This window comes from Oreochromis niloticus, linkage group LG13 (genome assembly GCF_001858045.2).
Source record: "Oreochromis niloticus isolate F11D_XX linkage group LG13, O_niloticus_UMD_NMBU, whole genome shotgun sequence".
NCBI classification, from domain to species: Eukaryota; Metazoa; Chordata; class Actinopteri; order Cichliformes; family Cichlidae; genus Oreochromis; species Oreochromis niloticus.
The window spans coordinates 21,911,671-21,924,851 of NC_031978.2; the positions used below are offsets into that span (position 1 = coordinate 21,911,671).

Below are 13,181 nucleotides of genomic sequence, written 5' to 3' on the forward strand. Positions count from 1 at the left end.
AGTCCTGCTGACCCACATCAGGAAATGGCCTGGTGTGACAGTTAGCATCAGGTGGGGTGTTGGAGGAGAAGAGACAGGCGCCAAATGGGACACTAGGACTGTGGGAAATAACACTGGTTATGACACCTCTGACTTTTACACCATTTCTACCTCGGCTAATATACAAAGGGGTTCCTCTTTTTAAATGACTAAATAACTAATAGAAAAGGAAGTTATAACTGAATGAAATGCTTTGCACTTGTAGATAACAGAGACCACATTCACAGCCCAGAAGCTTGACTTTATGAGGACCTTCCAGACCGAGCTGATTGACTTGACTAGAATTCAATGCTGCGTCTTCAACTTTTCTATTAAACAGACAATCCATGAGATCCCTGAGAAGAGCAGGAAAGCAGATATTTACATCAGTCTTCTGAGGCAAAGATACGCCCTTTCTTTAACCAACGTGGTTTCCACATAAAGGTTGGAAAGTGACATTGAAAGTTTAACCTTTATCTGTGAGATCTTTTTTGTTTTTTAGTAACATTCATATTCATTGAGCCGACACAAGCTGAAGAAGTCTTTCAGCTTCTCTTTAACCTGAGTGGGATTTGTTTTTCTCTGCTTGCTGTGAACTCTGGTCCAGACTGCTGGACACAGAGTCAGACTCACTGTGCTGGCAGGAGGAATGAGGCGCCCAAGATTTGGTTAGTAACACAAGCCAACCGCAACACAACACCACAGAGCTATACTGGAAGCTAACACGTGGGTGCCACAAACTATCTGCTTTTATCATTTGTTTTTATCTTATTTGTTATTTCTTGGTTGCCACCATGGCAACGGCAGTATATAGTAGTTATTTGTGAGGGTGACACTGCTGTACTAAATGGATGTAAATCACTTTTTCATTTAGTGAGTTATCAGTGACTGTGTTTTTTCCTTTCTTGTTCTACCGTAGGTCCTTCCAGGCATCGGGTCCAAGCAGGAGGAGAGCAGCCAGCCCAGCCTATCGAACGGAAAAGTGTTCAGATTCACAGACCCTCACATCCCCAACACCTGAGCAGGGTGTCAGGTGCATGAAATCAAATATGAAAAACAAAAACTGTTTAGACCGATGTTCATATGTGAGTGTTTTCTGGGCAGCCAGCAGAGTTTTGAAACTTGGGTCTGTGACACAGGAGCCTTTAGTGATTCACTTTTCAAAAGGTAAAGGTTCTCAAAGTGAATTGTTTTCTTCAGGATTCAAGATTTTGTCACTTTTAAATGCAATATATTGTTTTCCCTTTTTTTGTAAGATTAAGTTGAGCTTTGGAGAAACGATACAGAAAAAATGTTTAAAATATCCACTTTTTTATATATATGTTTTTTTTATTTATATATTTATATATATGTGTGTGTGTATGTGTATATATGTATTATATCCACATAACAATATTCTTTACTTTTGTGTCAGCTTTTTTAAATAAAATATTCATCTAAGCTCACCGGCTTCTTTAAGTTTTAGTAAAATGATTAAGGATGTTGTTGTTGTTGCACTTTGTGTACATTTGTCTAGATCTCTCATTCATTCATCACTTAAATTAAATTTGATTGGATAGAAGTGAGCTGAAACTCTAAAGGTCAAGATGTGCCTGAGATTATTACACTATATACAGTACAGCCTGGAAAGCATTCACAGTGTTGAATACTTACATGCTATGTATTTTTTTTAAATACATTTTTAAGATTTTCAGTCAAAATTTTTCTGGTTTGTCATTATGGTCTATTGTATGAAGGTTTTGAGGTGAAAAATAAATTTTGGAATAAGGCTGTACATGACAAACTGTAGAACAAGTGAAGTGCTGTGAATACTTTCCACATGCACTGTACATTATAAATAATAATAAAAAAAATAAATGGCATAAAAGTGAACAAGCAAGACATTGTCCCACAAGCCACAAGACAAAAATAAAATATACACTAAAATATTGACTATAACGAAACATCATTTCAGACCTTTTTTCTTTAAGGAAATGTGTACTACATTTACTCAAAGAAAAAACACTCTCCATAAGAGATTTAGAGTTGTGAAACTTGGACTAGTTCAGTCAAAATAATTGAAGTTAGTATTATTAATTTTTAATTTATGTGGATTTGTGCACTTTTATTTGAATTGTTGTGTGTGTGGATCACTGTGTTGTTCGTTTTTTTGTTTGTCTTTGTTCCTTCCTTTTTTTTGTTGATTTGTTTATGTTGAAAAGTAAAAAAAAACAACAGCAACACAGAACTGAAAAGGTTTCAAGCTGTAGCTCAGAAATAATTCTCATAAAATCGGGCTGCCATCAGTTTACAATAAAAGTGAAGGAATTACTAAAACTAAAGCGTGGGTCTTGTGAAGGCCAGCTATGGTCAGCGGTTAGATTTCTGCAGGTGTGGCTTTGATCTAAGTGTCAATGTTTACAGGTTGATGTAATAAAGAAGGTCAAACTGCTTTATTCAAAACGCTGTCATCCTGTGGGCCTCAATGATATGGCCGCTTTCAGCCAATCTGCAACAAGTCTGCGAAGATCAAAGAGGAGATGAGCCAACCACCTCTCCTCCAAACACCCATCCTCAGCTGGAGCTTCTCTTTAGCCTTTATATGCAGGAGCTGTGAGTGACGTTCAGCTTCCTCGGAGAGAAGTTGTTTTTCTAACTGCACAAGAGGACGAAAGAGATTCTGGAGCAGCTTTAAGGTTCTTCAGTAAGCTACGTGTTTCAGCCTTGGAGGTACTGGACAGAATGGCGACAGGCGCTGGCGAGTGTCCGAGCAAGGCCGTTCAGTACCGGGTAGATCACCTCCTCAGTGCGGTGGAGAGTGAGCTACAGGCCGGGAGCGAGAAGGGTGACCCTACGGAGAGGGAGCTGAAAGTGTCCTTGGATGAGAGCGAGCTGTGGCAAAAGTTTAAAAACCTCACAAATGAAATGATAGTTACAAAGAATGGCAGGTGAGCGCATGGATGGATAGACTGATGTAAAACACAGTTCTAAATTTCTTCCGTTTTTTTTAAATGTGTGACTTTATTTTTTTAAGGCGCATGTTTCCGGTGCTGAAAGTGAGCGTGTCTGGACTGGACCCGAACGCCATGTATTCCTTTTTGCTGGATTTCGCGTCTGCAGACAACCACAGGTGGAAATACGTCAACGGAGAGTGGGTGCCCGGTGGCAAACCCGAACCTCAAACTCCCAGCTGTGTGTACATCCACCCAGACTCCCCAAACTTCGGCGCGCACTGGATGAAGGCTCCCGTCTCGTTTAGTAAAGTCAAACTCACAAATAAGCTCAACGGAGGAGGTCAGGTAAGTGCAAGGCAAGTTCAGGCTGTGTTTTTAAAATGAAATGCACAATGAAAAGACGCTTCAGACACACAACATAGCTACATCTGTGTTGTCGTTTTTCCAGATCATGTTAAATTCTTTGCACAAGTATGAGCCCCGCATTCATATAGTTCGGGTTGGAGGCCCACGGAGGATGATCACCAGCCACTCTTTCCCAGAGACACAGTTTATTGCAGTAACGGCGTACCAAAATGAAGAGGTAGGCAATGCGCCGATTTAGGTGTGTGTGTGTGTGTGTGTGTGTGTGTGTGTGTGTGTGTGTGTGTGTGTGTGTGTTTTAGAATAAAATGAGTTTAGCAAGAAATATGGTTAACAGAAATAGAATACAAATAAAGTTCAACGTGTGCGTAATTTACGCACAGCTTTTGCGCACGATTTGGTTTATTCGGGTTGTTTTGATTTTGCTCGTTTGTTTGTTTAATTTTAACAAACCATATCCACGTTATTTATACATTTTCTTATATTTGGATTTTAGATAACTGCCCTGAAAATAAAGTACAACCCTTTTGCCAAGGCCTTTCTAGATGCAAAGGAGAGGTAAGGATACATGTAAAGTTCAAATTTTCCATTAAAGAGTGTGAAAGGGTTTTCTCAAACAACACAATCAGTAGAAATAAACCAGTCTTCATTCTTTTAGGACTGATAATAAAGACATACGAGAAGATGCCAGTGAAAACCAACAATCTGGTTACTCTCAGTGTAAGTATATCTTTTTTTTTTCTTATTTCATTGTAATAAGCAAGTGGTGCTAATCTTTTCCTTTATTTTCTCCTCTCATGGAGACAGTGGGTAGCTGGTTTATTCCAGGGACCGCTCCTCTCTGCCCTTCAGCCAGTCCTCACAGCCAGTTTGGGAGTCCAATCTCCCTCTCGCCATCCCATGGTTGCGAGCGCTACTCCACTCTGAGGAACCACCGCTCTGCCCCTTACTCCAGCCCGTATACCCATCAGACCAACTCGCCCAGTGAGTATCTCTCTCCACCATTTACCTTCATATAGAATCACACCACTTCCTTCCCCAACTATTAACAAGAAACTCAAACGAACGTTACTGAGCTGGGAATGTTTTGCATTCCTTTGGCTTTTGTGCGAGCGGAGCCTGAGAGCTGTAAACAGCGTGGCTTTGCACAAGGATGTATGAGATTCCCCCCTGTCACTGTCAGGGGGGGCCAGTCCTGAAACATACAGACAAAACAACAGGTGATAAACTTTATAGTAAAGATATATAATTTGGCTTTTGACAGATATATCCAAAGCCACTGAACACAGGTGTCTTTGTGTTGCAGCCAGTTTCTCAGACAACTCTTCAACCTGTCTGTCGATGCTTTCAAGCCATGATAACTGGTCCAGTCTTCAAATGCCAACACACTCGAGCATGATTCCCATGGCCCATAACTCCACCTCTGGTACCAGTTCTAGGTTTGTGCTGTTTTCTTCTGTTTATTTCTCACTGACTCTAGTCAGAAATAGAGGATAATCACAAAAGACAATGACAAAAAACAGTCCTTGGATGTGCAGGATCACAAATCTTCTGTCAATTTTTTCTTTTTAGTCCAAAAGTATTAGCAAAGCATTAGGAGGAACAAGTGTTACAGGTGCAAGTTTGGTCAAAATGATCATTTAAACATACAAATAATTATACAAAGATGCAAATAGTGCATTAATAATACTGTTGAGAAAGGAAAAACACACATATAAGGCAAAGATTTCAGCTAAACCAGATTATAAATCAGTTATTTGTAGCAAAGGTCCATTTTTATGCATTTTGAAATAGATCATGTATAAAAAGAATTACATTATTAGAAGTTAAAATTCTTAAACTGACTCTAACACTGAAGCTTTAAAGAGTGTGAGACACTGACTTGAGATTGTTTGTTTGTTTTCACAAACAACCATTAGATACAAAATCCATACAAAAAGTAGCATCATCGGAGATGTTGAATAGCTCGCCTTCATTTCTCTCAAATTTAGCTTTTCATTTAGTCTTTTTCACTTTGTGTAAACTTAATGATCTTTATGTATTTAAACTAAAAAAACACATTGTACAAATACAACACATTAAAAATAAACCTTTATCGATGCCATGTCTGAACATTTGAATGAGAAGCACTTTTAAAACATCCAAAGAAGAAAAGAATGAGAAGTTTTCTGTCCATCTCTGTCCAGTCAGTACACCAGCCTGTGGTCTGTGAGCAACTCGCCACTCACTCCGGTGTCCCAGAATGGGGGGATAAACAACTGTCTGAGCTCCCAGTTTCTCCGAGGGTCCAGCAGCTACTACCCCACCCTGTCTCATTCAGTTACAGTGCCCTCCTCTGGCTCTCCCATGTACGACAACAGCACGGCCACAGAAGTGCATGACACGGCTCAGTACGACCTCTCGCCACATGGCCGACTGCCATCCGCCTGGACCCCAGTTACACCTCCGTCCCTTTGATGAAGAAATCTCTGCAAGCTGAGAGAAAAAGAGAGAGATCGCCATGAAACGCTGACCTCATGCTTTACCTGATGTTGGTTCGAAAGGTGAAATTAGTTCTCAAAAACATGATTTGGTCCTTTAAACGTCATTGATAATATTCGGTCAGTTTCTAAGACATTTAAACTGGTGCTCATGAAAAGCAGCAAAGGCTTAAATTCAACCTTCGGAGGACTACTGAAATAGCTGGGGGGGATTTTCTTTTGGTTTACTTTTGCTTGAATTCATTCAAAGTATTTATTCAAAAAAGCAGGAATTTTAAAATGTTAATCTGCTTACATTAAGCATAACTGCACAACATTCACTGCAGTAAGCAACAAAAATGTACAGTTGAAAAATATTAAATCACTAATACATTGTTTATAGTGTAAATGAGAAAGCAATCCAGCAAACTGTAAATAGCTAAATGAGGGTTTTTTTCAAGCTTTTTAAATGAAAAGTGGAATCCAGTGTCAATATTCTGCAAACTGACATTAAATTTCTCATATCTTTTCTTTTACATTCTCTCAGTGTCCTTTCATTGTCTGTGTGGTTTTGATCATTTAGCCATGTTGATTCAACAATAAAAATAAGGGACAAAGGGTTTACTGATTTTTTTCAAGCTGAAACAATTCATTAGGATTGTGCTATTTTATTTTAAATTATTTAACTTTATTTGTGTACACTATTCACACTGACTTCAGCAAATGCAGTATGTCTTTCTGCTTCTCCTTCCAATGAGCAAAGAAGAATCATTTTACACATAATTGTGTCTGCACTAATGAAAAAGTTTCCACAGGACTCTCTGCAGTCCTGTAAAAATGTAAGTCCACCTCATGCTTCAATAGCTAGCAGAACCACCTTTAGCAACAACTTGAAGTAGGGTCAAGTTCTGGGTGAATGTGTCAGTCTCTCGCATCATTGTTGAGGAATTATAGCTCACTCTTCTTTATGACCAACAAGCCCAAATTATTAACCCTACACCACCGTGTCTGTCCAAGGACATTGTTCCAGAAGATTTGTGGTTTGTTCAGTTGCAACTTTGCAAACCTTTAGCTAGAGATGTTTACTCCTGTCAACCCTTCCAAACAAGCCATACTGGTTAAGTCTTTTTCTAAATGTACTGTTGTAAAACGTAACATTTGACATGTGAACTGAGGCCCTTTGGGTGAATTTGCTGGTATTTGCTGGGACAAACTGCCAAAACGTCTGCTTTCATACAGGTGGTCACGCTTGCTGATGATCAGTAATTAAAGTACATATAATCAGCAGTGCTTTAATTCCTATGGAAGCAGTAAGGGTGTGCTTAGTTTTACATAGACCTGTATGATCCTTGAAAACTTTCCTTTTCACATGACTGTACATAGATTTGAGGAAGGCAAGCTTAACCGCTGGAGGTTGAAGTGCTTGAGTGTGAACGTCAGGGTGACAAATCTCAGAGAACCACACTCAGCTTTTGCGCTCACACCCCGTTTCCTTTTATATCTCTCTGGGACGTTTTCTTGGACACACATTGTGTGGAACATTGTGTGGGTTGTCACTGTGAATAGAATAACTCACACCCTGCTCAGTTTCACTTCTTAAATCTTGATATTTTCTATATGCTGAAAGATTCAAAAGTAGTATTGTAGTTTTGAATCTTTTTGGTTTGGTATTTAAATAATATTCTCATTAAGTGCTAAAACTATAGTCTGTTCTGCTCCCCGTTAGTATGCAAAAAGCTTTTTAGCACCATGATGTCAGAGTGCACGCCCAGGCGTGTTTCTTGTTAATTAAGTTAGAAAATATTAAGTCGTGTCAGTGCAGGCATGACATGTAAATAACCTCAGGACATACAACAGTGTTGTTTTTGTTTTTGTCCCGTGTTATTGAACTGAAACGCTGCGGAATTAAAATGCAATAAAAAGTTGTTTTTTTTTCTGTAGTTTTTAAATGAAATAATTTCACAACAATATTTTGTTTCTTCTAAAGTTCTAATTTTTCATTTTCATTTTTCATCTCGTTTCTTTTTTTGCCTTTTTCCTTCAGACTGGATATCAACTCGGTCTTTGTTCACACCGCCACCGTATCCGCTGGTCATATGCCACATTAGATCTGGGTCACCACACTGTGATATCACATGGGAAGCTTTAATAATTCTAGTGTCTCTATAGTCGTGTGCATGCACAGCGGCTCCTCTCGCGTTTTATGTAAGTTCAACATCTTTTTGGTCAAAGTGAAAACAGAGTGTTATCATGGTTGGTATCGTATAAGGAAGTACCCACTCTAAATCATTCCCTGCCCCCTGCCCCCTGCTGGCCATTAGAAAGAATGTTTGTTTCAGGCACTTCCTCAGTGACTTCACTTTTCAGAGAAGTGAATGTTTCCAAATGGCTTCTTTCCATGATGTGAGGTCATTTTTATTTCTCTGTTATTTATATTGTTTGCAGAGTCAGTTTTCCTAACAATGAAGCCATTGCTGTTACATTTGCTGTATATTCTGTATATGCTTTTACTACAGGCTTGAAAAGCATACTTGAAGAAGGCCCTTCTTGGAGGCAGAGGCGACTATGCAACAACAGGTCCCTTTATGAGGCAGATTAAGTCATGTCGGTACCAAGATGAAACCCACAGTTTGGAGCACAGAAGGCCAAACCCAGCCTCTGGGTGACAATCAAGTACCCAAAATCCCACAAATCGCATTGTGGGAGGAGGTCGGTGTTTTTACTTCCACAAAATCTAAGAAACACTCGGAGGCACCACCATGATAAAGTTGAAGAGACTGCAGGAATTAATCTACTGCTCTGCAGCAAAAAGTGTTGAAGAAGCAGAAAGTAAACTATGTCAATGACCCCAGTAGATACAGGAGGCAGAAGGAAACCAATCATCCAGTGAGAGAACTCAAAAAAGAACAGAGGAAACTCAGAGAGGAGGAGAGGAGAGGCAGACCTGATGCAGACATCTGGAGCAAGCTTCTGAGGAGTGAGGAGCCAGCTTACAGAGGCAGAAGTTACAGGAGTCTAGAAGTGGACTAGAACAGGCTTCTCCAAGAATCTCTTTGGGTTTGCAAACAACCCCCTATCAGAAAGGAGCTCAGTGTTAATCTACAGGCAGACCTGGAAAAACAACTAAAAATGTCCAGAACAGAAAAACACTGAGCACTCTCTCATTTTTATGGCAGTTTCATTTTAATGGAGAGAGACAGAATATCAACCAAAAATCCAGAAAAAGCACATCACATAAAAGTTATGAACGAATTTGCATGTTACTGAGTGACATGAGTATTGGATCTCCAAGCAAAATATGACTGAGAACGAAACTCTCTATATCCTTCAGGTTTCTTGGTTGAAGGCAAAGTGGTGAAGTCGCCCTGTACACAGCCCCAAAGCATAATGTTTCCACCTCTGTGCTTGGGTGTGGGGATGATGTCCTTTGGGTCATACTCAGTATTTCTCTTCCTCCAAACACAGCAGGTCTGCTTGATGCCAAAGAGCTCGATTTTGGTTTCATCTGACCACAGCACTTTCTCCCAAGCCTTCTCTGAATCATTTAGATTTTTACTGGCAAACTTAAGACAGGTCTGTACATGAGCCTTCTTGAGCAGGGGGACCTTGAGGGTGTGGCAAGATTTCAGTTATTTAGTGGTGACTGTGGTATCAACTGCCTTGTCCCTGATGTCCTTTGACAGCTCTTTGGTCTTGCCCCATGGTGGTGGAAAGGTGGGAATTGGAGGAAACTGATTCTAAGGACATCGGGAGTATCTGTAGTTGACTGATTGTAATCTCTGTGTCAAATGGACATACAGTCAATCTGTGAACCAGAATTCTGGCTGGTTTGTAGGGGATCAAATGCTTATTTTACTCAATGACATGCAAATAGATTTGTAACTTTTATGTGATATGTTTTTAGAAAAAAGCAGATAAAAATTAAAAAGTGTTAATTTCTTTGTAGGTGAGCGAACTTACAAATTCAGCAAGGGATCAAATAAATATTTCTCCCACTGTACTTACAGTATAATTTGTGTCTTTTTTTCCCCCCCTTTTATCCCCACAGTTGTTACTTCCTTGTTGTACACACGGGCACACATTTTAAGTCCTGAAAATCATAGGCCGTATTAAGAGAGAGCTAGCAAGTTTTTATTGTTTTATAAACTTATCTGTGTAATAGTGTCTCTTTGAAAGACAAACTTTTTAGGCATTTATGTCCTGAATAAATATCTTTATTAAATACAGACGCTGGTAGTGATTTTACAGTGGACTGCAAACAATCATGAGAATTAACTAATAGCGTCACTCTTGAGGTTAGGCTAGTCTTTTAAGTCTTGTTTACTTGGTTTTGAAAAAAATAATAAATCTGTCACTGTATATATTTAAACCCAACTGGACTTTCATGTAAGATTTAATTATGTTTCAATTGTGTAACAGAAGATTTTGACAGCACTTTCTATTACGGTTATCGTTCTGTGAGGAAGTTCATCTTGTAAGGTTGAAGAAGGAGTATTGTTTGAACAAGAATTACATGAACACGTTTTAATCCAAGTGTAGCATCAAATCAGTTAAATTTCTGGGATATTGATCTGGTCAGTTAAGTAGCAGAGGGGGGTTGGTAATCAGTTTTAACTGCTTTGGTGTTAATGAAATCAACAACAGGCCCACTAGAGCAGCAACAATGAGACAACCCCCCTTAAAAAGAATGGTGAAGGTTGTTTTTTCTGACTGTTTTTTCAAGAGTTTTGCATGTGTCATGTGTCACTATTTTCAATTCAATTCTATTTTATTTATATAGCACCAAATCACAAGAGCAGTCACCTCAAGGCGCTACTTGCAGCATGAAGCAATACCTGGATCCTACAGAGGTTGCACAGGGAGGCCAGTTCCTCACCTCCAGGATAGCAAATCAATACTTACCATTGCCAGAAGGTCGGCTCCTTTATGAAAGGAGGAACAGGATGAGCACTACAGTGATGCACACAGACTCTTAACATCAGACACCCTCTCCCCGGTAACCCAGCCACGGGTGATTAGGCCCCACTTCTGTCCAGGTAGCATGCTCCTCCATGTATCAGCCCTCTTCAGCAAAGCCTTTGGGAGGACTTATCTGCAGCTTCCAGGATGTTTTGATACTCTTCTCCAGTCCATACATCCCCAAGATCCCTAGAACTTTAGAGACTGACCTGCAAAGGCCCTACACCCCACCTCCACAGGCTTGCAGCACACCTTCTCAGCACACCTGCCGAAAGTCGGCAACCAGTTCTGCATGTTTTACCTTCTTTCTTTCCTGCATTTCATCCAACCAATCTTCCCATTGGACAGTCAACTCCAGCAGGATGACTTGCTTCAACTCTTCAGACAGCGGGCCTGTATCAGGCCTGAGTGTGGTGAATGTCTGGGAACCTCAGCTGTCTCCCAAGATCACCCAGAAGCTGCCAGTCTCTTGTTATTGCCAGGAGCTTTCCCTGCACCCTTTGTTGGGGCAGTGTGGGCCCAAGAAAGATGTTGAAATACTGGTGTAAACAAGTCTGGCTCTGAAGGGCAGGGAAATTTGCAGTTGCTGTTGCTTCTTGCTGTGGTTTATGACAGCACATATGGTATCTGCTAACACCCAAAGAAGATGCTTGTGGTGCCAGTGGTGACCCTCCCACCCTCCCAAACTCCTTGGTAGCTGCTGAGAATGTGGTCCAGTTGGCCTTCTGCTGGCAGAGGTGACAAAAAGGTGAGACACCCAGGCCTCACCTGTACAGGTTGGAGGTGCTTGGAAGAAGATTGTACCAGCTTCCCCAGAAACTTTAAGCGGAGAGTTTCCATCTTTTAGAGCTCTGCCGAAGTGATTTTACCTGCAGCATTCTCCCACTTGTTCAGGGTCCTTGTTTGTCCATCCTAACATCACAGGTTTCCTCCTATTTAGCACGCAGTTTCTAATGAATGAGTTGGTGGCACTCTTTCCCCTTGCAAGCCCTGCTGGACAGTTACCACTGTGCCAACCAAGCTGTTATCCCGCAGTTTGGTGTTGTGACCAATATATTACTATACTATTACTACCTGTTTTTTCCCTCATAGACATTTATTAGGTTCCACATTATCACCCCCATGGTTCTGGTCTCTGATTATCCAGTTACATAAATTCCAGTGTAATGCAGCTAAAACCATTGTTGATACAAGGTAGTACTTGGTCATCACTTGTATATTACTTTGGTAATTACGTGGCAATATCTCACCAATTATATATGATTACCGTCTCGTTTGCACCTTATTACCGCACTGTTACTACTTTATTACCAAGCTGTAATAGAAAGTGCTGCCAAGCTTTCATTTTCACATGACAGTATTTTTTCAGCTCAAACCTGATTATCTTCCCATTTTGCAACAGGAGATTTTTATTACTACAATTTTGTGACGTTATGATCAATGTCTCATTCTTTTCTAGTCAGTCTTTGTACTCACACCTCAACAAAACATTTCTATAACTGCAAAATACAGACACTTAAAGAATTCTGTACTGATATATGCGAAACTATCATGTTTGTAGATTAAGCCATCGCGTAACAAAAAGTGCAGAAAGTCACTAAACTGCAGGGGAAAAGGACGTTATGACTGAAGCGATAGAAGGTTAGCCAAGAGGCACAAAAGCCCATTCAGTCCAGAAGATCAAGGTCAGTCTATAAGGACATCAAGACATCCTCTCCTTTGTACGAACCGCAACCGCACACTGACAGGAAGGAACGGACATCTAATCTGCTAAATCAAATACACAACTGACTCATGTCTCTAAGCATCTCACTGTAAACCTATCTGAGCAGCTGAAATGGTCTCAGCCTGTGTACTACAGAGATGTTTAAACTGGATGTGATTACACATCAGTGTTAAATAAATCCTCACTGCAAAGGTGGATTGACTCTAACTGGGGGTAACACACACCAAAAAAGAATGTGACTGCTTGATTTTTATAGAGATTCGCATCTAAAGACACATATTTGTCTTTGGCATTGGTGTGTAAACAAACAGACTTATCCGCGTAGGTTCTCTCTTGTTCTGTGCTCATGGCTTTTATAGACTATTACAAGTGCAATAAAAAAAAATCCAAAGGGAAGACATAATCATCAGACTGTGGAATGATATACAATCAGTCCTTGTTGCAAGAGTCATTTATAGCCTGTGTCCTTTTCTTATTATAAGGAATTATATTTAAAGCAAAAAAATCATCATCATCATCATCATAATAATAGAAACATCTATCAAAAATCTGAAAAGCCACGAAGGCAGGGTATTTCTCTAAGCTTAATAATCCCATTATGATCCCAATGAAAAAAAGCTCTCTGTCAAAGCAGGGAGCATTGACGCAAGCATGTCTTGACGTCAGTAGCTGCAGTGAGTGAGGAATGGGAGGGGGAGAGAGAGAGAGAGCGAGAGAGGGAGA

The 13,181-nt window shown here is 40.1% G+C and overlaps 1 protein-coding gene across 2 annotated transcripts; it reads left to right on the forward strand.

Annotated features, from left to right (window-relative positions):
- The first annotated feature begins 2,625 nt into the window (after window positions 1-2,625).
- tbxtb (T-box transcription factor Tb) lies at window positions 2,626-6,441 on the forward strand. Of its 2 annotated transcripts, none has more exons than XM_025897268.1 (8): window positions 2,626-2,945; window positions 3,032-3,296; window positions 3,400-3,534; window positions 3,811-3,872; window positions 3,958-4,034; window positions 4,122-4,298; window positions 4,621-4,753; window positions 5,501-6,441. In XM_025897268.1, the coding sequence occupies exons 1-8, from the start codon at window positions 2,740-2,742 to the stop codon at window positions 5,769-5,771; spliced, it is 1,326 nt and encodes a 441-aa protein (XP_025753053.1). In that variant the 5' UTR covers window positions 2,626-2,739; the 3' UTR covers window positions 5,772-6,441. The 2 variants fall into 2 exon arrangements, with proteins under 2 accessions (XP_025753053.1, XP_003441056.1); XM_003441008.5 differs by having other exon boundaries at window positions 3,973-4,034.
- Window positions 6,442-13,181: the final 6,740 nt, after the last annotated feature.